The sequence below is a fragment of the Coregonus clupeaformis genome, chromosome 24 (assembly GCF_020615455.1).
Source record: "Coregonus clupeaformis isolate EN_2021a chromosome 24, ASM2061545v1, whole genome shotgun sequence".
NCBI lineage: Eukaryota > Metazoa > Chordata > Actinopteri > Salmoniformes > Salmonidae > Coregonus > Coregonus clupeaformis.
Window position 1 is genome coordinate 18,406,086 of NC_059215.1, and position 25,210 is coordinate 18,431,295.

Here is a 25,210-nt window from a genome sequence, read left to right on the forward strand (position 1 = left end):
GGGGTATCCAATATGAAAGGAAGAGGTGGGGGAGATTTTGATAATTTCCAAAAGGAAAATAATCCTCCCCCACCTATTTCTCTCCTCCCTCTCTGCATTCCTCTCCCTTTCTCTCTCTCTCTCTCTCTCTCTCTCTCTCTGAGTCCCAGCCCCTGAAGGTGTCATAACTGTGTTCTCTCTCTCCCACTCTATCACCGCCTTTCAGATCTTTAAAAGCTGCTGCTTTGCTGTGTCTCTCTCGATCTCTGTTTGTCTCCTCTGGCACTGTAGAGGACTCCTGGCTGCCTCGCGATTAAACCGGCTAAGCACCAAGCAAAGCTGAAGAGACGGAGAAACAGGAGAGAAGAAATAGCAATAGCCACATTTGACTGAGAGAGAGAGAGAGAGAGAGAGAGAGAGAGAGAGAGAGAGAGAGAGAGAGAGAGAGAGAGAGAGAGAGAGAGAGAGAGAGAGGGAGAGGGAGAGGAAGAGGGAGAGGGAGAGAGAGAGAGAGAGAGAGAGAGAGAAAGAGAGAGAGAGAGAGAGAGTGAGTGTGGATCTGAACCTGAGACCTGGACAGAAAATGCCTCTCCTTTCTAACTTAACGACCATTGTCTTGTTGCTGATTGCTCACTGCGGATCTTCGACTCAGGCTAACCGCTTGGGCCCCTACAAGGGTTGTCTCTCATGTAAAGAACCAGGTCGGTCCCCCCGCGACCATATTGGGCAGGCAGGCAGTACATCCGTGTTGGCCCAGGGAGAGCCCTGTGGTGTGTACACCCTGAGCTGTGCCAAGGGGCTGCGCTGCGTGCCTCTTCCTCGGGAACACAGCCCTCTCCAGGCTCTGTTGCAGGGCAGGGGCTTCTGCACCAAGCACAGCAGGACCAGTCCCACGGAGAGGCCCCACCCCACAGGTAAGACTGAGACACACACCACCGGCACGTCTAATAGTATTCAATTCAGCTCTGTGTTGTGTGTCAGTATGAAAAATGTATGCACTCACTAACTGTAAGTCGCTCTGGGTAGGAGCGTCTGCTAAATGACATAAAAGTAAATGTAAATGTGTGTGTGTTAGGGCAATTATACTACAGCTTAGTTTATTAAGGGGGTAGCTGTAGTAACACGTAGTAGGATACACACTCTCTTATCATCAGTGTGAGTATTGTATGTGATGTTGGCGTGCACCAAATAGAAATGCTAGTCCTGTATTATCATAAGAGCATGACATTTAATGTTAGATGCATGACAAGCACTAAACATGGATTTGAAAGGGCTGCATGGTCTTGATTTCTATGCTGCAGTGCCTCTGGAGTCATGTGACTAGGGTTGCACAATTCCCGGAACTTTCCATAAATTCCCTGGTTTTCCAGAAATCCTGGTTTGAGGGTTCCGTATTTGTATGTGTGTGTGTGTAGGCATGCCTCATGATGCATATGATGTGTATGGTTATGGTACTGTACATGCATTTCAAAGAGAGGGTGTGATCTGTGTGTGTGTGCATTTTCTTGACAGCACAGAATGAGTGTCACGCTGTCACCCACATTCAGATTATGCTGCTTTTCATTGCAAGCTCTCCATCTACTGTTCAGACTAAGCCACTGCGATCCCTTAGTAAAGACATGCTACAGGAACTATACACATGGGAAATATATACCGGTATCCAGTATATACTTGATGATTCATGTCTTGCAACAGCTTGAAATAAAATACTTCTAACTTATATAATGATATCAGAGATGGTTTAAGGTTCTTAATAATGCCCTGATTTAATGTATTCTTGTGAATGTGCTGCTCTCTCCTATAGGTCCACATCCTTCGCATAGTGGTGAAATAGAAAAGGTATGTTTTATCCAAATATGAAGCTAATAATGATTTCTATGTACACTTAACCACACCTGCTTAAATGTGAGAAAATATGTAGAGCTGATTACATAATGTGTTCATATTCATTCAGATAGATAGTGTATGATGGAAGGAGACCGGGAGAGAGTTAGTTATTACTGAAGCTGCTGTGCTATCTGGGTGATACAGTGACAGCAGTACCACATATAGTGCTATGAAGCCATACATTATGGGGCATGATGTGCATGCTGCTATGCGGCAGAACTAATAAACCATGATGTGAATCAGTAAAGTTTAGACTCGACCGTGGCGACCTTGGATTTTTCACTTTACGAGAGGTTGATATGTGCTAAAACACAAACACAACACACAATCTGTTTCTACAATTTGACAAATACAGTGCATTCGGAAAGTATTCAGACCCCTTGACTTTTTCCACATTTTGTTACGTTACAGCCCTCACCAATCTACACACAATACCCCATAATGACAAAGAAATGTTATGAATACTTTCCTAATGCACTGTACTGTATATATAGTCACACAGTTGCTTCAATCCACTGTCTCAGTGAACTGAAAAAGCACAGCACTGGTGTAACAATATTATTATTTAATGGCATGATAGTATGTGACATATAATATGTTTCGCTTCTGGCTTCATGCTGCATCACTGACATACATTTTCTATGATATCCACACGTGTTGTAGCTACTGTAATAGGCTAGTTAAGGGTTCTCTGCATTTTCTGTCATTTAATAAGCATTTCTGCTTGTGTAGTTACTTTATTTATCTATGTGTAGTTACTGCATTTATCAATGTGTAGTTACTGTATTTATCAATGTGTAGTTACTGTATTGATCAATGTGTAGTTACTGTATTTATCAATGTGTAGTTACTGTATTTATCAATGTGTAGTTACTGTATTGATCAATGTGTAGTTACTGTATTTATCAATGTGTAGTTACTGCATTTATCAATGTGTAGTTACTGTATTGATCAATGTGTAGTTACTGTATTTATCAATGTGTAGTTACTGTATTTATCAATGTGTAGTTACTGTATTTATCAACGTGCAGTTACTGTATGCATCAATGTATAGTTACTGTATGCATCAATGTGTAGTTACTGTATGCATCAATGTATAGTTACTGTATGCATCAATGTATAGTTACTGTATGCATCAATGTGTAGTTACTGGATTTATCAAGGTGTAGTTACTGTATTTATCAACGTGCAGTTACTGTATGCATCAATGTATAGTTACTGTATGCATCAATGTGTAGTTACTGGATTTATCAAGGTGTAGTTACTGTATTTATCAATGTGTAGTTACCGTATTTATCAACGTGCAGTTACTGTATGCATCAATGTGTAGTTACTGGATTTATCAATGTGTAGTTACTGTATGCATCAATGTGCAGTTACTGTATGCATCAATGTATAGTTACTGGATTTATCAATGTATAGTTACTGTATGCATCAATGTGTAGTTACTGGATTTATCAAGGTGTAGTTACTGTATTTATCAATGTATAGTTACTGTATGCATCATGGGCTCCCGAGTGGCGCAGCGGTCTAAGGCACTGCATCTCAGTGCTTGAGGCGTCACTACAGACCCCCTGGTTCGATTCCAGGCTGTATCACAACCGGCCGTGATTGGGAGTCCCATAGGGTGGCGCACAATTGGCCCAGCGTCGTCTGGGTTTGGCCGGTGTAGGCCGTCATTGTAAATAAGAATTTGTTCTTAACTGACTTGCCTAGTTAAATCAAGGTAAAAAAATAAATAAAATTGTGTTGTTACTGTATTTATCAATGTGTAGTTACTGTATTTATCAATGTATAGTTACTGCATCCTTGATCTGTTTAGGCACCCTGCCGTAAGCTGCTCAATAGTGTTCTGCGTGGTGTTGAGCTCACTATCTTCCTGTCTGATCGTGACATCTATATCCCCAATTGTGACACTCTGGGCTTCTACAGGAAAAAGCAGGTAGATACAGAGCAACATGTTTGCTGACATGAATATTTGCCTGTGTATGTTTAGTATGTGTTTATGAGATCCAGAGAGTTGCATGCTATCCCTCTATTTAGTTGCATGCTATCCCTCTATTTAGTTGCATGCTATCTCTCTATTCAGTTCAGCCCAAAAATGTCTCCACGTTCTCTCTCCTCTCACACAACACAGTGTCGTTCCTCCAAGGGTATACAGCGTGGCCTCTGTTGGTGTGTGGACGAGCTGGGTACCGCTTTGCCCTCAGGTGCCAGTGAAGACGGCACTTTACCATGCGATGGAGATTGAGGGAGGTCTCTGTCCCACAACTTTGAGCCTAGAGGAGGGGGAATAGGAGGAGGAGGAGGAGGAGGAGGAGGAGGAGGGGGAGGAGTACAGGGAGAGGGGTGGCTTTAGCTTGTGCTAGACACTGCCTCGACAGGAGACACCAGGGATTAACCACTTCCTATGGAAATTAACCCAAATTAGCTTACTGTCCTCTGGTCAAGAACCATCTAAACAAAGACACATACCTACAGTACTACAGTAGCAACATCCAGCTGAATGTTCAACAGTTTGCAGCTACAGTACCAGTCCTCAATCATTCAGTGTGACAATGTGCTATAGCTTACCTAGCTCACATTACCACTTTGTTACTCACTGCCTAATGAATTCCTTGGCTCTTGTCCTGGCTTCGTGCGTTCGTTGTAGATGTTCTGTTTTATAGGATAGCTGACACTGCCTGTATTTGTTATTGACTCAGTGGGCTGAAATGCTGTTACGCTGGTTTTGGTGTGACACCATGTTTGAAAACATGTCTACGTCCCCATCCTCTCTCCCTCTCTCCAAAGATACACTGACATTATGATATTTACTTCATACAATTTATGAATATTCCTTTTCTATTTAATTTATTTTGGAATATGTAGTACTGCTTGAATTTTACACTTATCCTATAATCGCGTCAGAAAAACGGTGATGTGAAACAGTCCATTGTTGTTGAAATGACGTTCGGACTGCTCTGATAGCTGATTGTTTGTACATATTTGGGATTTTGTGGTTGACAGTGTGTTCTGAAGTGGCAGACAAAAAAACGCTTATGGCTGTTACGCTTTTCAAGAAGTTGTTAAGCATATTTTTATATACATCAATATAATATTTTATATATAAATTGTTGGTTTATTAAATGAACTACAATGCCATGTATTTTTATATTGTCAGCAGTTTTTTAAATTTAAAATCAGAGGTTATTTTATTTCATTGCTAGGGACAACATTGTGCTTTGGCAGCAGTAGCACCCTCATGGCAAAATTCACCACACCTGAGCTTTTCAACTGTTATGATTTTTATTTCAAGATTTCTATTTTATTTATACTTTGACCATTTAATATTGGAATGTATCATGGTAATGTTTTGCTTTGGCACGTTCTATTACAATGCTCATTTTGGTAAATTAAGTTTAAATATGTTACAGTTACTTACTTGTCTTTCCCAAGTCCTCACAAAAAATGTTGAATTGTGTGATAAACTGTGTGATTAGATGATATCTATTTCTCACCAATCTTGTTGTGCCAATGTCTTTGCTGTGATGCTAGGTCCATGCACAAGGGGCCTGTAAGAGCTCAAATAAAATATAATGATATCAAAATGGATAACAATAAATCAATACATATATTAATATAACAAAGAGCATTACGGTGTGTTTTATTTGTGAGCTCCACCAGTGCAGTAGCTGTAGTGGGATTGGATCTCATTCATTTAACAAAGGTGCTTCGTCATAGTCACAGTCTGAAGCACTGCACAAGTGTAGCAGCTAAATGTAGCACAGCACAGCTACTCTGTTAGCCAATGTTGTTCTCTTATGTCAGAGTTGATTTAAAATCATGGCCCTGATTTCAAGTATTTGTTTTCTGTTGAAATTAAGATCTAATAACTGTCTCTCCAGATCAAGTTACAAATAAATAAACAGGTTAAAGATGAACCAACAAGTTATTTACATGTATGGACTAGGAATTAATAGGCATCAGTATGATGCAGTTTTTCTACCATGTCTAGCAGAAGCAAAGGACCATTTGCTACAGCACCTACAAGGACAAATGCCTGTTTCCAAGGAAACAGCATAGAATATCCAATTTGTCCATGCATAAGAATTTGAAATGCAGGTCTCACAGAGGATGATGCAGGAAAGTAAGCAGCGTCCTTTGTTAAATCACACCACATGTCCTGGTTCTGTATCTAGGATGGTTACATTTGAGACATCCTATAGCTACCCTCTCTGTGCAGAAAATTAACAATCTAAAATGTGCTCAGATGGAAGACGTATCAAAATGCTATGCCATTAACATTGCTTGTGGTATATTACATTTACATTTTAGTCATTTAGCAGACGCTCTTATCCAGACCGACTTACAGTTAGTGAATACAATTTTTTATTTTATTTATTTATTTATTTTTATACTGGCCCCCCATGGGAATCGAACCCACAACCCTGGCGTTGCAAACACCATGCTCTATCAACTGAGCTACATCCCTGCCGGCCATTCCCTCCCCTACCCTGGACGACGCTGAATCCAATTGTGGATTCGAACCAGGATCTTTAGTGGCACAGTTAGCACTGCGATGCAGTGCCTTAGACCACTGCGCCACTCAGGAGACATCATACGTATATCCTATATTATAACCTGGGTGGTCTGAGCCCTGAATGCTGATTGGCTGAAAGCTGTGGTATATCAGATCGTATACCACGAGTATGACAAAAAATTACTTTTTACTGTTCTAATTACATTGGTAACCAGTTTATAATAACAATAAGGCACCTCAGGGGTTTGTGGTTTATGGCCAATATACCTAGGCTAACAGCTGTATCCAGTCACTCCGCGTTGTGCATAAGAACAGCCCTTAGCCGTGGTATATTGGCCATATACCACACCCCTTCGTGCCATATTGCTTACTAAGAGCATGGTTTAAATGCAGAAATAAAGATAAGATATATTCAACTAAAACTGCATGTGATAATGATCAGTATGGGTAAGTACATTAAGTCTTGATTTCACCAAATGTATACATTTAAACATGTAGGGATAATCCAAAGACCAAAGTTCCTGGTGCAATGCTGTAGTTATTAGTGGCCAAGGCATATGAGAGATGGTATGTCAGAAGTGATAATCGAGAGGAGGGACTGTGTCCCAAATGGCACCCTATTCCCTAGTGCACTATTTATTCTGCCCTGGTCAAAAGCAGTGCACTAAATAGGGAATGGTGTCATTTGGGATGCACGCACCTCCCCACTGGGCACAAACTGGTTGAATCAACATAGTTTCCACGTCATTTCAACCCCCAAAAATCTATGTGATGATGTTGAATCAAGGTGGAAAACTGATTGGATTTGAGAAAAGTCATCAATGTAAGGGCATTTAGTCTTTTTTTCATCCAGCTTTTAGGCTAAATCCAATGACATTTGTTGATTTCACGTTGAATTCACGTTAGTTGACAATTTAACTAAATGTAAATCCAAACTAGATGTTGAACTGACGTCTGTGCCCAGTGGGTCATGACATTGGAACTGTTCCAAGGCCAGTGATGGTCACAACAAGGGGAGAACACCAGTCAACAGAGACAAGTGTAACAGTAATACAATTTTTCAAAATTGGACAACTAGCCTAAATCTTATGGATCCCTTGTAATGTCCAAGCATTGGTTTTTGTTTGAGTTGGCCTAGACAGTTAAGAAGTGATAGTGTATCATGTGAATCGTTTGAACAACACTCTCTAATTTAGCCATAGGTGGTGGCCTATATGGGTTGGCAGAAAGTTCTGCACAAAGCACTGCTTTGAGAGAGAGAGCATGAGGGCTGCAATGCCTCTATGATCAATACATCAAAACGTTTAATTTGGGCTTCAATGGAATTTGGCTTCATTGGAATACATTAGATACATGACTTAGCTGACTTACTTTCATAGTCTGCCTTTATTCTCCAAACGTAGGAAAACTCTGCATTGCTACAGTAATAGCAGAAATACTGTGAAATGATAGTTACAGTAAGTAAGAACTCATGAAAGGGACATTGTATCGGCCCATCTGATCACATGATATTATTTGTAACACATCTCTTTGGTTTATCACGCCTGTCAATCACCTGAACAGTTGGATTTACAGGGGACTGCATGTCAGTTCCCCATTATTTTTGGTAGAATAGCTGGACTGGAATATATATTGAGTAGACAGACTAGTTTGGAATCCAAAATGAGTGTTAGAACCAATGGTAAAACAAGCACAAATGTAGGCTACTACTACTAACCTGAATTTAGAAGGAACTGCTCGAGGTGTTGTGGAAATTCTGCACGCGGCATGGTTAACCTTTGATTTGCATTACGCCGTGACGAGGAAGTCAGTTTGCAAAAGATCAGAATCAGGAGAAGAAAAAAAAAAAGTTCCCAAGCAAGGCAAAGCCAGGCAAGCTTCGCGATGGCGTCTATCGGTAACGCTGTTTCCAGTCCAATGGTGATATTGGCCCCAAAAACCAAAACGAAAAAGAAACATTTTGTGCAGCAGAAGGTGAAGGTCTTTCGTGCCAGTGACCCAGTCTTGAGCGTTTTTATGTGGGGTGTAAATCATTCGGTGAGTATAACACGTTATGTTGTTGTCACTGTCAGTTCTGCTAACGTTAGCTTAGCTTATTAGCTAGCTAGCTAACGTTAACTAACTTAGCTAATTTTGACATGCAGTTAGCTGTACGTTAGCTAATTACCAAGCTAACTTATCTAACCTACCTAGCTAACGTTAGCTATCACATATAAATGCGCATTCAGTAGAAATGTAGCTAACGTTTACGTGAACTAAACGAACTGTACCGAAAACAAGCTAGATAGCACTAGAAGGCTAACTAGTTATGTTGCTAACGTTAGCCAATTTGCTGCTGGCTAACTATTATTGACAGCTGACAGTCAAGTGTGTGTCACACAGACTGTAGGTGTCACATCATCATGGACGGTGTGTTATGGGCTTTGCTCATAATAGAAAAGTTAGCCAGTGTGGTCTCTAAAGCAATGACAGGGGGCTGCAGACTGCCATAGTCATGAGCAATACTTAGTCCTCTGACTCATCTCCATCTTGTTAGACTGGCGGGTAGGTGCGTTGGGCCAGTAACCGAAAGGTTGCTGGATCGAATCCCCGAGCTGACAAGGTAAAAATATGTCGTTCTTCCCCATATCAAGACAATTAACCCACTGTTCCACGGGCGTGGATGTCGATTAAGGCAGCCTCTGATTCAGAGGGGTTGGATTAAATGCGGAAGACACGTTTCAGTTGAATGCATTCAGTTGTACAGCTGACTAGGTATCCCCCCTTCCTTTCCTTGTTAGCTTTCTATCAACTGCGCGTTTACACCTTCCATGTTTGTTATCCCCATGATGAAAGGGAAAAGTCTAAACGGGGATCATTGAGACGTCCCAACACTGACGTCACCCCATTGAAGTTTACATTTAAAACGGTTGACGTGGAACTGACAGCGTTTTAACTACATTGCAGATATGAAACAATCAGTAAATCATATCAGTCCAAAATATAAAATTCCCAGTTTATACTACTAAACCAACTTTATAAGAGCTGCAATATGTAACTTTTTGGGTGACCCCTCCAAATGCACATAGAAATGTGAGTTATAGATCTGACATTCTCATTGAAAGCAAGTCTAAGAAGCGTTAGATATTTTCTATGTGGCAATTTCTATGCTTCCCGTTAATATTTACTCTCGGTTTTGTACACCAGCTGAAAATACAATATTTTTGGTTATTGAAAATATATTTCACATCGGTTTAGATGGTACCGTGATTCTCTACACTGCTTGTTTTGTCACATAAACTGAAATTAGGCAAACTATTCGAATTTTAGCAAACAGGAAATGGCAGCGCAATTTCTGCATATTGCACCTTTTAAAAATAGGTTATATTTGACTAAAAATTCCATGATGTAGAGCAGGGGTCTCCAACCTTTTCTAGCATGAGCTATGTTAAAAAAATGAAATATTGTGAGCTACAATTTTTCCCCTATCCATTAAATAGGCACATTCTTATTTTCTCTTCTCCCCTGCAACTCTTCTCCAGGTCCTTAGTGTACAAGATAAAGTAGTTCACTATGTTTTCTGAAAGGTAAAATAATGGTTAATAAACAGCTCTAAGGGGGGTCCTATATAATCTGTGATACTCCCCCCCCCCATTCTGTTTGATATTTTCCCAAATTCTGTTTTCTCAATTTTAATTTTCCTGTTTTAACATTATGTTTTGTTTTTCACTCTCAAAATTACAGTTGTTCATAGAGAAACAGCTAAATAGGATGTTCTGACCATTTTTTTAAAGTCTGGAAGAAAACGAACACATTTAGATTTGAGTGTAATTCCCCTTTAATTGCGCATCTGGCCCTTTAATTGCGAGTCTAGCCAGTGAGGAATGTACCATCTAATGTGCAGGTCTAGGGATGGTCCTGTACTGCTGCTGCTCATTTCATGGCAAAGTTAGCAAATAACAAATAAAATATACTAATGATATACTTACTCATGATATACTTCTGCCAGGTAAGCCTACTTTTCAATTAGCATTTATTTTTATTTATTTTTATTTCACCTTTATTTAACCATGTAAGCCAGTTGAGAACAAGTTCTCATTTACAACTGCGACCTGGCCAAGATAAAGCAAAGCAGTGCGATAAAAACAACAACACAGAGTTACATATGGGGTAAAAAAACATAAAGTCAAAAAATACAACAGAAAATATATATACAGTGTGTGCAAATGTAGCAAGTTATGGAGGTAAGGCAGTAAATAGGCTATAGTGCAAAATAATTACAATTAGTATTAACACTGGAATGCTAGATGTGCAAGAGATTATGTGCAAATATAGATACTGGGGTGCAAAAGAGCAAAATAAATAACAATATAGGGAGGAGGTAGTTGGGTGGGCTAATTTCAGATGGGCTGTGTACAGGTGCAGTGATCGGTAAGGTGCTCTGACAACTGATGCTTAAAGTTAGTGAGGGAGATAAGTGTCTCCAGCTTCAGAGATGTTTGCAATTCGTTCCAGTCATTGGCAGCAGAGAACTGGAAGGAATGGCGGCCAAAGGAGTTGTTGGCTTTTGGAATGACCAGTGAGATATACCTGCTGAAGCGCAGACTACGGGTGGGTGCTGCTATGGTGACCAATGAGCTAAGATAAGGTGGGGATTTGCCTAGCAGTGATTTATAGATGGCCTGGAGCCAGTGGGTTTGACGACGAACATGTAGTGAGGACCAGCCAACAAGAGCGTACAGGTCACAGTGGTGGGTAGTGTATGGGGCTTTGGAGACAAAACGGATGGCACTGTGATAGACTACATCCAATTTGCTGAGTAGAGTGTTGGAGGCTATTTTGTAAATGACATCGCCGAAGTCAAGGATCGGTAGGATAGTCAGTTTTACGAGGGCATGTTTGGCAGCATGAGTGAAGGAGGCTTTGTTGCGAAATAGGAAGCCGATTCTAGATTTAACTTTGGATTGGAGATTCTTAATGTGAGTCTGGAAGGAGAGTTTACAGTCTAACCAGACACCTAGGTATTTGTAGTTGTCCACATACTCTAGGTCAGACCCGTCGAGAGTGGTGATTCTAGTCGGGTGGGCGGGTGCCAGCAACGTTCGATTGAAGAGCATGCATTTAGTTTTACTAGTGTTTAAGAGCAGTTGGAGGCTACTGAAGGAGTGTTGTATGGCATTGAAGGTTTAGGGGAAAGTATTTCTGTCAACCCACAAGACGATTATCACATCAAATGGTTACACACGGAGTGATAGACAAACGCGCGCACCACACAGACAGACGGGCAATATTGCTGGAAATGTATTGGCAGATATTGTGTTAGGTTTGGCTTTTTAAGCCAATCGTGGCTAAGCAGGGGTGGGATAATGTCAATGTTGCATTGATTAGATAGTAGCTGGGACCTTGCGGTGTCTGATACTTGTGAGATTTGTTAACGACAGTTTGCTGTGAAATGTGAAAATTGCATGTACAGTGCATTCGGAAAGTATACAGACCACTTGACTTTTTCCACATTTTGTTACGTTACAGCATTATTCTAAAATTGCTTAAATAGTTTTTTTCCCCTCCTCGATCTACACACATTACCCCATAATGACTAAGCAAAAACTGGTTTTTAGAAATTTTTGCAAATGTATAAAAAACAACAACTGATTTCACATTTTACATAAGTATCCAGACCCTTTACTCAGTAGTTTGAAGCATCTTTGGCAGCGATTACAGGCTCGAGTCTTCTTGGGTATGACGCTACAAGCTTGGCACACCTGTATTTGGGGAGGTTCTCCCATTCTTCTCTGCAGATCCTCTCAAGCTCTGTCAGGTTGGATGGGGAGTGTCGCTGCACAGCTATTTTCAGGTCTCTCCAGAGACGGGTTCATGTCCAGGTTCTGCCTGGGCCACTCAAGGACATTCAGAGACTTGTCCCGAAGCCACTCCCGCATTGTCTTGGCTGTGTGCTTAGGGTCGTTGTCCTGTTGGAAGGTGAACCTTCGCCCCAGTCTGAGGTCCTGAGCGCTCTGGAGCAGGTTTTCATCGAGGATCTCTCTGTAATTTGCTGCGTTCATCTTTCCCTCGATCCTGACTAGTTTCCCAGTCCCTGCCGCTGAAAAAAATCCCCACAGCATGATGCTGCCACCACCATGCTTCACCGTAGGGATGTTGCCAGGTCTCCTCCAGATGTGACGCTTGGCATTCAGGCCAAAGAGTTCAATCTTGGTTTCATCAGACCAGAGAACCTTGTCTCTCATGGCCTGAGAGTCCTTTTAGGTGCCTTTTTGTACAACTCCAAGCAGGCTGTCTTGTGCCTTTTACTGAGGAGTGGCTTCTGTCTGGCCACTCTACCATAAAGGCCTGATTGGTGGAGTGCTGCAGAGATGGTTGTCCTTCAGGAAGGTTCTCCCATCTCCACAGAGGAACTCAGGAGCTCTGTCAGAGTGACCGTCAGGTTCTTGGTCACCTCCCTGACCAAGGACCTTCTCCCCCGATTGCTCAGTTTGGCTGGGAGGCCAGCTCTAGGAAGAGTCTTGGTGGTTCCAAATTTCTTCCATTTAAGGATGATGGAGGCCACTGTGTTCTTGGGGACCTTCAATGCTGCAGACTTTTTTTGGTACCCTTCCCCAGATCTGTGCCTCAACACAATCCTGTCTCTGAGCTCTACGGACAAATCCTTTGACCTCATGGCTTGGTTTTTGCTCTGACATGCACTGTCAACTGTGGGACCTTATATAGACAGGTGTGTGCCTTTCCAAATAATGTCCAATCAATTGAATTTACCACAGGTGGACTCCAATAAAGTTGTAGAAACATCTCAAGGATGATCAATGGAAACAGGATGCACCTGAGCTCAATTTCGAGTCTCATAGCAAAGGGTCTGAATACTTATGTAAATAGGTATTTTTTTTATATATTTTTTTTACATTTGAAAAAATGTCTAAAAACCTTTTTTCACTTTGTCATTATGGGGTATTGTGCGTAGATTGAGGAAAAAAGTAATTTAATCAATTTTAGAATAAGGCTGTAACTTAACAAAATGTGGAAAAAGTGAAGGTCTGAATATTTTCAGAATGCACTGTACTTTCAGAATTGTTTGGCAAGCTACTCATAGGTGGGCTGCGAGCTACTGGTAGCTTGAGATCTACCTGTTGGAGACCACTGATGTAGACTAAGGCATTGTTGGTAGAATAGATGGATGCAGTTCAATGCATGATTAATATACTGAACCAAAATATAAACGCAACATGTAAAGTGTTGGTCCCATCTTTCATGAGCTGAGATAAAAGATCCCAGAAATGTTCCATACGCACAAAAAGTTTATTGCTCTAAAATGTTGTGCACAAATTTGTTTACATCCCTGTTAGTGAGCAATTTATCCTTTGTGAAGATAATTCATCCACCTGACAGGTGTGGCATATCAAGAAGCTGATTAAACAGCATGATCATTACACAGTTGCACCTTGTGCTGGGGACAATAAAAGGCCACTCTAAAATGCACAGTTTTGTCACACAGCACAATGCCACAGATGTCTCAAGTTTTGAGGGAGCGGGCAATTGGCATGCTGACTGCAGGAATGTTCACCAGAGCTGTTGCCAGAGAATTGAATGTTCATTTTTTTACCATAAGCCGCCTCCAACGTCATTTTAGAGAATTTGTTAGTACGTCCAACCGGCCTCACAACTGCCGACCATGTGTAACCACGCCAGCCCGGGACCTCCACCTCCGGCTTCTTCGCTGCGCGATCATCTGAGACCAGCCACCCGGACAGCTGATGAAACTGAGGAGTATTTCTGTCTGTAATAAAGCCCTTTTGTGGGGATAAACTCATTCTGATTGGCTGGGCCTGTTTCCCCTGCCCAGTCATGTGAAATCCATAGATTAGGGCCTAATTAATTTATTTCAATTGACTGATTTCCTTATATGAACTGTAACTCAGTAAAATCATTGAAATTGTTGCATGTTGAGTTTATATTTTTGTTCAGTATATAATTCACCATTACATTTGTTGGTAGTCTAACAAATGTTGCCATCAGGTTGTAAATGAGTACAACTCCAAGAACACCATCCCAACCGTGAAGCATGGAGGTGGAAACATCATTCTTTGGAGATGCTTTTCTGCAAAGGGGACAGGACCACTGCACCGTATTGAGGGGAGGATGGATGGGGCCATGTATCGCAAGATCTTGGCCAACAACCTCCTTCCCTTAGTAAGAGCATTGAAGATGGGTCGTGGCTGGGTCTTCCAGCATGACAACGACCCGAAACACACAGCCAGGGAAACTAAGGAGTGGCTCCGTAAGAAGCATCTCAAGGTCCTGGAGTGGCCTAGCCAGTCTCCAGACCTGAACCCAATAGAAAATCTTTGGAGGGGAGCTGAAAGTCCGTATTGCCCAGCGACAGCCCCCGAAACCTGAAGGATCTGGAGAAGGTCTGTATGGAGGAGTGGGCCAAAATCCCTGCTGCAGTGTGTGCAAACCTGGTCAAGACCTACAGGAAACGTATGATCTCTGTAATTGCAAACAAAGGTTTCTGTACCAAATATTAAGTTCTGCTTTTCTGATGTATCAAATACTTATGTCATGCAATAAAATGCAAATTAATTACTTAAAAATCATACAATGTGATTTTCTGGATTTTTGTTTTAGATTCCGTCTCTCACAGTTGAAGTGTACCTATGATAAACAATTACAGACCTCTACATGCTTTGTAAGTAGGAAAACCTGCAAAATCGGCAGTGTATCAAATACTTGTTCTCCCCACTGTATATTTAATCCATTTTGAATTCAGGCTGTAACACAAGAAAATGTGGAATAAGTCAAGGGGTATGAATGCTTCTTGAAGGCACTAGCTGCTGGGAGGATGTTACGTCATTGGACGAGTGGCCGACATTTTCCCCCCATATCGTTTTTCTGTGGCTATATCTTATCTAATTTGGTTAGCTAGCAAGAACTGTGAATCACTTCGCTAGCTCGCTATGCTGAACTTGAACGAGTCACGACTGTTATCCACAGTTAGCATATCTCTTAGTTGTCAATCAAATATATTTGGCAGCGATCAAATGGGCGGGCAGGCAGGCAAGTTCCCATTCAGTTGTCAAAACATGGGTTGGGACAAGCATGCATTGGCAAGCAAACTGCAGAAGGGCGAGCAGGCTACTATACCCCATTGTTTATCAGGCCAACTACAAGCTGAAAAAGTTTGAGAGGGTTCGTTAGATTTGAGCTTATCGCTCTGGCTAGCATTAGTTGTTGATCTTGTTGATGTGCATAGGCAACTGAGGGAGAGCGAGCCTACCTTTTTCATGGTTGTTTGATCAATAGGACTGTAAAGTTCCCAAATGTAAGAGGACTTCTGTGATATTTACATATTTGCAGAAATCCATTCAGGTGTATTTTGTGGCTTTTGGCGAATGCTCTAAAGTCACGCTGTTGCTACTGCCTGTAAACACACAGTCCAGTTCAAAGTAGTGATGTGCAGTTTGTGAACGATTCGTTCTTTTTGAACAACCCTTTTTACTGACTCGAGAGTCATGATTAGTCGTTCGTTTGACCTGCTAGTGCTGGCCACAATGAGTCCTACAGCAGGATTAATACACGCTCAGCGGCTCCAAAGACGTGATCCGACCACCAACTGTCTGTCGTGCGCGCAGGAAAATAGATAATGAGCATGGGGAAGAAAAACACATGTTTAGAACTGATAATTGATCACATGGTGCAATTAATTGATTATTGAATGTTATGATGGACACAGCTTTGTAGCCTCTGCTCAACGAACTCAAGAACGAATTGTTTGGTGGGCTGCAGTTCACAAACGACAGTGCTTATCACCTTGCATGGCTACCCAGACTCCTTAATAGCGTGTGATTGCGTTCCGCAATTCAGATCGTTACTGCAAGTGGGCATTCCTGCATCTTCCCCTCTCAAGCATCCCATTGGTTCCTGCATGAATGCCGCCCCTTTAGCATGCCATCTTCATGCTTGTGATTTCCCCTGATTGTCTATGCGAATTTAAAATGTGTGTCAAAAGGGAAATACAAAGTATTTTCTGAGTTTTTCGGGGCTGAAAGGACACTGTCTACCGATGTCCTAGCTAGCTATCGTTTGCGCCCCCGCCTGCTGTGTACCGGAGTCTTCCTAGCTAGCTAGCTAACAAGTTAGCACACAGTGTCCTTCTCTCCCGCCTGCCGAACACCTGCCCTCGCCTTCGTTTACAGAACTGCGGGACGAAGGACACGGTCTACCAGTGTCCTAGCTATTATTAGCTAGCTAGCTAGCTAGCTACCTATCCCGCCTGCTGTGTACCAGAGTTCTGGCTAGCTAGCACCCAGTGTCCTTCGCTAATGCCTGTCCTCACAGTCATTAACAGAACTGCGGGGTAACAGTGCCCGACAGGCGGGGGTGAAGGTCCCCATCTACCGTTGTCCAAGCCAGCTAGCTACTGTTGTCGCACCCTGCCTCTTTTTCTATGGGGTTTATCGGTGGTTGGCATCCAACGTTATGGTGCATTACCGCCACCTACTGTACTGGAGCGTCCCTGCCTCCTGCCTGTGTACCGGAGTCCTAGCTTAGAAATGGACCAATAGAAGTATAAAGAGGGGTTTCTGCAGATGCAGGAACGCCCCGACTCCTTGCTCAGGCCAAACGCTACGCCACGCCCACGGAGGTCCGTTTCTTCTCCACAATGAGAAGTATGTAGCGAACAACAGAGCAGCGAAATAATTTATTGTGAGTCGTTAGGCTACTTATCACCCTCACGGCAGTCTTGCGATGCATTCCGCCAAGAGTCATTCACAATCTAGTCCGGTTGCGGCCACAACTAGACCTCGTTTCAAATGTATCAAGAAATAATCATATTTGTATGCCTAGCAATCAAATGTTCACTATATATACAAAAGTATGTGGACACCCATTCGAATGAGTGGATCCGGCTATTTCAGCCACCCATTTCTTGCAGCACACAGTTGGTAGAGCATGGCGCTTGCAACGCCAGGGTTGTGGGTTCGATTCCCACAGGGGGGCCAGTATGAAAACAAAAAAATGTATGCACTCACTAATTGTAAGTCGCTCTGGATAAGAGCGCTAAATGACGTAAATGTAATGCAATCTGCATAGACAAACATTGGCAGTAGAATGGCCTTACTGAAGAGCTCAGTGATTTTCAACGTGGCACCGTCATAGGATGCCACCTTTCCAACAAGTCAGTTTGTTAAATTTCTGCCCTGCTAGAGCTGCCCCGGGCAACTGGTCAGTGCTGTTATTGTGAAGTGGGAACGTCTAAGAGCAGCAATGGCTCAGCCGCGAAGTGGTCGGCCACACAAGCTCACAGAACGGGACTGCCGAGTGCTGAAGCGTGTAGCACGTAAAAATGGTCTGTCCTCGGTTGCAACACACACTACCGAGTTCCAAACTGCCTCTGGAATCAACGTCGGCACAATAACTTTTCTTCAAGAGCTTCATGAAATGGGTTTCTATGGCCGAGCAGCCGCACATAAGCCTAAATTCACTATGCGCGATGGCAAGCGACGGCTGGAGTGGTGTAAAGCTCGCCGCAATTGGACTCTGGAGCAGTGGAAACGCGTTCTCTGGAGTGATGAATCACGCTTCATCATCTGGCAGTCCTACGGACTAATCTGGTTTTGGCGGATGCCAGGAGAACGCTACCTGCCCCAATGCGTAGTGCCAACTGTAAAGTTTGGTGGAGGAGGAATAATGGCCTGGGACTGTTTTTCATGGTTTGCGCTAAGCCCCTTAGTTCCAGTGAAGGGAAATCTTAACGCTACAGCATATGACATTCTAGACGATTCTGTGCTTTCAACTTTGTGGCAACCGTTTGGGGAACGCCCTCTCCTGTTTCAGCATGACGATGCCCCCGTGCACAAAGTGAGGTCCATACAGAAATGGTTTGTCGAGATCGGTGTGGAAGAACTTGACTGGCCTATACAGAGCCCTGACCTCAACCCCATCAAACACCTTTGGGATTAATTAGAACGCCGACTGCAATCCAGGCCTAATCGCCAAACATCAGTGCCCGACCTCACTAATGCTCTTGTCCCCGCAGCAATGTTCCAACATCTAGTGGAAAGCCTTCCCAGAAGAGTGGAGGCTGTTATAGCAGCAAAGGGGAGACCAACCCCATATTATTGCGCATGATTTTGGAATGAGATGTTAGACAAGCTTTTGGTCATGTAGTGTACATTGTTTTAAGTCCTCAGTCACAAATGATAGCTCCAATAAGCCCCCTATGGTGAACGACGTGAACCAGAGGCTCGTAGAATTAAGACTCTTACGCTTTCAGTTCATCGTTCGCCGGTAGGGGGTCCTGCGTGCTCTGGGAATTACTGACTCAAAATAAATAAATAAATAAGTCGATTTCGTTCTTTTGACAGAACAAGTCAAAGATTCGAGTCAGTAAAAAGAGCCGCACTTCCCATCACTAGTTCAAAGTGAAAGACGACAGGCCCGTGTGGCTAATGGCTTATTTGCATATAGGCCTACTGTAGCGCTGATTGGCTATGGCGTACCAGTCTGTGTAGAGACCGGTCCTGGACAAGACGGATGTTTTTATTAGGTTTTATTTACTGCAGTGTCTATTAATTGTCCAAACGCACGGCCGCTTTCCCACTGTAGAATCTTCACAAATGCCTTACTCTACGTCATTCCCAAACATTCTATGAATGCATGAAAATGACTAAGTGCTCGCTTGTAAAAAATAAAAAAAAGGCGTATTTCTTCATAGAGATGTATATGAACAGATTTGTATAAGATTTCATGTTGCTAAAACACTGTCACTTCCACTTTAAGGTAAGGGTAAGGTAAGGTTTGTGGTTAGGGTAGGGGTTTAGGGTAGGGATGTCCCAAGGGTCCCGGATAGCACTAACCATGATGAAAGTCTCATAGCTAATGGGAGTACTTCTTTCTGTCTGTCTGCAGATAAATGACCTAAACCAGGTGCCTGTTCCTGTCATGCTGCTGCCTGATGACTTCAAAGCCAACACTAAGATCAAAGTCAACAACCACCTCTTCAACAAGTAATGCGTTTGCTCACTCTTGTCAATACTTACTCTAAATATACATAAGACAATTAGCCTATCTACCAGTAGGTCTATGTCACTACTCTGTTTAAAATGAGTTACATATTCTCGTCTCTCACCTATGCCAAAAGGAATGAGTTATGAGAAATTCATTTTCTCTGTGTTAAACCGAGACTTGAACAGAAGTATGGAGAGAGGGCGAGTAAACACTGCAAATGTGTGACTTCCTCCCCCTTTTTTTCGCAGAGAGAATCTACCAGGACATTTCAAGTTTAAAGAATACTGTCCTCAGGTGTTCCGGAATCTTAGGGAGCGCTTCGGAATTGAGGATCTCGACTACCAGGTATGAGTGTTGATATACACTGAGTATACAAAACATTAAGAACACCTGCTCTTTCCATGAGAGACTGACCAGGTGAATCCAGGTGAAAGCTTTGATCCCTTATTGATGTCACTTGTTAAATCCACTTCAATCAGTGTAGATGAAGGGGAGGAGACACGTTAAAGAAGGATTTTAAAACATCGAGACAACTGAGACATGGATTGTGTATGTGTGCCATTCAGGGGGTGATTGGGCAAGACAAAATATTTGTGCCTTTGAACTGGGTATGGTAGTAGGTGCCAGGCGCACAGGGTTGTGTCAAGAACTGCAATACTGCTGGGTTTTTCACGCTCAATAGTTTCCCGTGTGTATGAAGAATGGTCCACCACCCAAAGGACATCCAGACAACTTTACACAACTGTGGGAAGCATTGGATTCAACATGGGCCAGCATCCCTGTGGAACGCTTTCGACACCTTGTAGAGTCCATGCCCCGACGAATTGAGGCTGTTCTGAGCGCAAAGGGGGGGATGCAACTCAAGAAGGAAGGTGTTTCTAATGTTTGGTATACTCATTGTATATATAGGGTACCAGTCAAAAGTTTGGACACCCAACTCATTCAAGTTTTTATTTATTTTATTTTTTAAACTATTTTCTACATTGTAGAATAATAGTGAAAACATCAAAACTATGAAATAACACATATGGAGTCATGTAGTAACCAAAAAAGTGTTAAACAAATCGAAATATATTTTATATTTGAGATTCTTCAAAGTAGCCACGCTTTGCCTTGAATTCTAAATAAACCACAGACAGTTTCACCAGCAAAGCACCATCACACCTCCTCCTCAATGCTTCACAGTGGGAACATACACATGCAGAGATCATCCATTCACCTACTCTGCGTCTCACAAAGACATGGCGGTTGGAACCAAAAATCTCACATTTGGACTCATCAGACCAAAGGACAGATTTCCACCAGTCTAATGTCCATTGCTCGTGTTTCTTGGCCCAAGCAAGTCTCTTCTTCTTATTGGTGTCCTTTAGTAGTGGTTTCCTTGCAGCAATTCGACCATGAAGGCCTGATTCACACAGTCTCCTCTGAACAGTTGATGTTGATGTGTCAGTTACTTGAACTCTGAAGCATTTATTTGGGCTGCAATTTCTGAGGCTGGTAACTCTAATGAACTTATCCTCTTCAGCAGAGGTAACTCTGGGTCTTCCTTTCATGTGGCGGTCCTCATGAGAGCCAGTTTCATCATAGCGCATGATGGTTTTTGCGACTGCACTTGAAACTTTCAAAGTTCTTGAAATGTTCCGGATTGACTGACCTTCATGTCTTAAAGTAATGATGGACTGTCTTTTCTCTTTGCTTATTTGAGCTGTTCTTGCCATAATATGGACTTGGTCTACCAAATAGGGTTATCTTCTGTATACCACCTCTACCTTGTCACAACACAACTGATAGGCTCAAACGCATTAAGATGGAAATAAATTCCACAAATTAACTTTTAACAAGGCACACCTGTTAATTGAAATGCATTCCAGGTGACTACCTCATGAAGCTGGTTGAGAGAATTCCAAGAGTGTGCCAAGCTGTCATCAAGGCAAAGGGTGGCTACTATTTTGATTTGTTTAACACCTTTTTTGGTTACTTATTGATTCCATTTGTGTTATTTCAAAGTGTTGATGTCTTCACTATTATTCTACAATGTAGAAAATAGTAAAATAAAGAAAAACCCTGGAATGAGTAGGTGTGTCCAAACTTTTGACTGGTACTGTATATTTGATACATCTTGACACGGTGCATTATTCAAAAGGAATATTCCTTCATCCACTCCCTATGTGGCATGTATGATGGATGCCAGTATTCCATCCAGAGCCGAATGAGTACTAAAACAATAGGTTAAATATTAAGATTGTCATCATCATACAGTTGATTTTCATCAACAGAAGAAAACGGGCTGAAATGGGGAGGGACTTCCTGAACTCTTCCAATCAATCAATCAATCAATCAGATGTATTTATTAAGCCCTTTTTACATCAGCAGTTGTCACAAAGTGCTTATACAGAAACTGAACCTAAAACCCCAAAGGGCAAGCAATGCAGATGTAGAAGCACAAAATAAACGGTGTGCACTAATGAATACGACCCCGTTTTTTTCTCATCCCTGTAGGTGTCATTGACCCGTAGCCCTCCTGTAAGAGGTGGGGATGCCCAGGGGGAGGGGATCCTCCTGACCTCCTATGACCGCACGCTGGTCATCAAGCAGATCTCTAGTGAGGACGTGGCAGACATGCACGGCATCCTGTCTGAATACCACCAGGTAATGTAATAACACCCGGGCTGTGGACAGCTGAATTAACTTCAGTTCAAAGCCCATGGATGCGTCCCAAATGGCATCATATCTCCTTTTAAAGTGCACTACTTTTGACCAGAGTCCTATGGGTCCTGGTCAAAATTAGTGCAATACATAGGGAATAGGGTGCCATTTGTAATACAACAATAGTGAGGGTAAAGTTGCCCTTTTATTATGGTCAAGTGTTGCGATGCTCTCTAGTACAACTGGTGAAGTGAACAGTGCATTTGATAAATAAAAACATTGGTTGGTTGCATCAAAAGCATTACAGCAACATGGGCTTCCTTGAATTGCAAATTAGCATCTTATACTGAATCATATGGTCTGGTCTGTGTACTCTGGTGGAACTGTAGTGTTAGGTTATAGTAGTAGGGTGGTATATCATGTAGAACTGTTCATCCATGCCTCGTGTTTTGCATGGCAAGCCGTTTACTAGGCGAGGAGAGAATATTTTTTCCACCTTAATACAGTTTTATGTCTTTGGAATGGAGAAATGTTAGTCAATTATGCTTTTTCACATCAATTTAACAGCTAGTCTCATTGAACTTGGCGTTAATTAATTTGTGTTCATGAGAGGGAAAACATTTAGGCACAGGCTACATTTAATTTGAAAGCCTTACATTTACATTTTAGTCATTTCCAGAGCGACTTACAATTAGTGCATTCATCTTAAGAAAGTTTGGTGAGACAACGACATATCAGTCATAACTACTTTATGGAGGGATAAAGTAGTTCCTATCAGCAAATTCAATACTTTTGTATTTCCCCAAAAAAATAGTGTGGAGGGGGTTGCCATTGTTAACTTAAAATTACACAATGACTAGGCTCCAGTTTAAAAGTCGCCATCACACTCCGGCCAGGTCCATCTCCCGTGAGACTACTGCACAGGCGTAGTAATAACAACGTGATAGCACCGTAAAAACAGAAATATAGGGATACTTAAAACATGAATTTAACAGCCGTGGGATTCATTTAAGATGCTCTTTGAAGTGGTAGGGTTTCAGACGTTTTCAGAAGATGGGCAGGGGCTCTGCTGTCCTAGCTTCAGGGTAGGGCTTGGCGATATGTCCAAAATATCATATCATATATTTTTTTCTCATTTATGAGGGTATTTTATGTTTCTGGATAATAAAAGTTCCAGATATGCTTCATAAGTAGTGCATGACCCTAGGGTGGCAACAAATACATTCTATGTGCTTTTAGTGGGGCATTCTCTCTTCTGATTGTTTACAGTTCAGTGAAACTTCAACCAAAAATCTTTTTTATACATTTCTGCATTTCCTTCACACATTTATAATTTTCACACTGTACCACATTTGTTTTGTCTTTGTATGCCTCTATTCTCCTATTGCTAGGTTTCCATCCATTTGGCGACAGATTTTCATGCGAATATTACAAAATCTGCATAAAAACAATATGCGCATTTTCCCACCAGATATGTTTCCATCAAATGGACATGTTGCCGACAAAAGTGTGTGATGACGTAGTGCACATAAAAATAACTTTTGCTGTTGAATTCCCATGCATTTTCAACTCTACTGATGGTTTTGTCACAAAATACAGTGGGGGAAAAAAGTATTTAGTCAGCCACCAATTGTGCAAGTTCTCCCACTTAAAAAGATGAGAGAGGCCTGTAATTTTCATCATAGGTACACGTCAACTATGACAGACAAATTGAGGAAAAAAAATAAATTTTTATGAATTTATTTGCAAATTATGGTGGAAAATAAGTATTTGGTCACTTACAAACAAGCAAGATTTCTGGCTCTCACAGACCTGTAACTTCTTCTTTAAGAGGCTCCTCTGTCCTCTACTCGTTACCTGTATTAATAGCACCTGTTTGAACTTGTTATCAGTATGAAAGACACCTGTCCACAACCTCAAACAGTCACACTCCAAACTCTACTATGGCCAAGACCAAAGAGCTGTTAAAGGACACCAGAAACAAAATTGTAGACCTGCACCAGGCTCGGAAGACTGAATCTGCAATAGGTAAGCAGCTTGGTTTGAAGAAATCAACTGTGGGAGCAATTATTAGGAAATGGAAGACATACAAGACCACTGATAATCTCCCTCGATCTGGGGCTCCACGCAAGATCTCACCCCGTGGGGTCAAAATGATCACAAGAACGGTGAGCAAAAATCCCAGAACCACACGGGGGGACCTAGTGAATGACCTGCAGAGAGCTGAGACCAAAGTAAAAATAATAATAATAATAATATGCCATTTAGCAGACGCTTTTATCCAAAGCGACTTACAGTCATGCGTGCATACATTTTTGTGTATGGGTGGTCCCGGGGATCGAACCCACTACCTTGGCGTTACAAGCGCCGTGCTCTACCAGCTGAGCTACAGAGGACCACAAGTAACAAAGCCTACCATCAGTAACACACTACGCCGCCAGGGACTCAAATCCTGCAGTGCCAGACGTGTCCCCCTGCTTAAGCCAGTACATGTCCAGGCCCGTCTGAAGTTTGCTAGAGTGCATTTGGATGATCCAGAAGAGGATTGGGAGAATGTCATATGGTCAGATGAAACCAAAATATAACTTTTTGGTAAAAACTCAACTCGTCGTGTTTGGAGGACAAAGAATGCTAAGTTGCATCCAAAGAACACCATACCTACTGTGAAGCATGGGAGTGGAAACATGCTTTGGGGCTGTTTTTCTGCAAAGGGACCAGGACGACTGATCCGTGTAAAGGAAAAAATGAATGGGGCCATGTATCGTGAGATTTTGAGTGAAAACCTCCTTCCATCAGCAAGGGCATTGAAGATGAAACTTGGCTGGGTCTTTCAGCATGACAATGATCCCAAACACACCGCCCGGGCAACGAAGGAGTGGCTTTCGTAAGAAGCATTTCAAGGTCCTGGAGTGGCCTAGCCAGTCTCCAGATCTCAACCCCATAGAAAATCTTTGGAGGGAGTTGAAAGTCCGTGTTGCCCAGCGACAGCCCCAAAACATCACTGCTCTAGAGGAGATCTGCATGGAGGAATGGGCCAAAATACCAGCAACAGTGTGTGAAAACCTTGTGAAGACTTACAGAAAACGTTTGACCTGTGTCATTGCCAACAAAGGGTATATAACAAAGTATTGAGAAACTTTTGTTATTGACCAAATACTTATTTTCCACCATCATTTG

At 42.1% G+C, this 25,210-nt stretch overlaps 2 protein-coding genes across 2 annotated transcripts in view; both read left to right on the forward strand.

Moving 5' to 3' along the window:
• The first annotated feature begins 470 nt into the window (after positions 1–470).
• Positions 471–4,145, forward strand: LOC121537933 (insulin-like growth factor-binding protein 5). Its single transcript, XM_041845603.2, has 4 exons — positions 471–893; positions 1,784–1,818; positions 3,689–3,808; positions 4,004–4,145. The coding sequence occupies exons 1-4, from the start codon at positions 563–565 to the stop codon at positions 4,115–4,117; spliced, it is 600 nt and encodes a 199-aa protein (XP_041701537.1). The 5' UTR covers positions 471–562; the 3' UTR covers positions 4,118–4,145.
• Positions 4,146–7,961: 3,816 nt separating this feature from the next.
• LOC121537932 (phosphatidylinositol 5-phosphate 4-kinase type-2 gamma) overlaps positions 7,962–25,210 on the forward strand; it is a 31,608-nt gene continuing 14,359 nt past the window's right edge. Inside the window, exons 1-4 of the mRNA XM_041845602.2 lie at positions 7,962–8,425; positions 19,289–19,386; positions 19,636–19,732; positions 21,887–22,036. Of these exons, the coding sequence (XP_041701536.1) occupies positions 8,273–8,425; positions 19,289–19,386; positions 19,636–19,732; positions 21,887–22,036 (498 nt within the window). The 5' untranslated portion in view covers positions 7,962–8,272. The remainder of the gene's footprint in view (positions 8,426–19,288; positions 19,387–19,635; positions 19,733–21,886; positions 22,037–25,210) is intronic.

Bases quoted from the DNA above. Each gene is read 5' to 3' on its own strand.
- LOC121537933 (XM_041845603.2), top strand. From the start codon at position 563: ATGCCTCTCCTTTCTAACTTAACGACCATTGTCTTGTTGCTGATTGCT. The intron at 1,819-3,688 runs GTATGTTTTATC...TGATCTGTTTAG, and splicing joins ATAGTGGTGAAATAGAAAAG to GCACCCTGCCGTAAGCTGCT. The intron at 3,809-4,003 runs GTAGATACAGAG...CACACAACACAG, and splicing joins GCTTCTACAGGAAAAAGCAG to TGTCGTTCCTCCAAGGGTAT.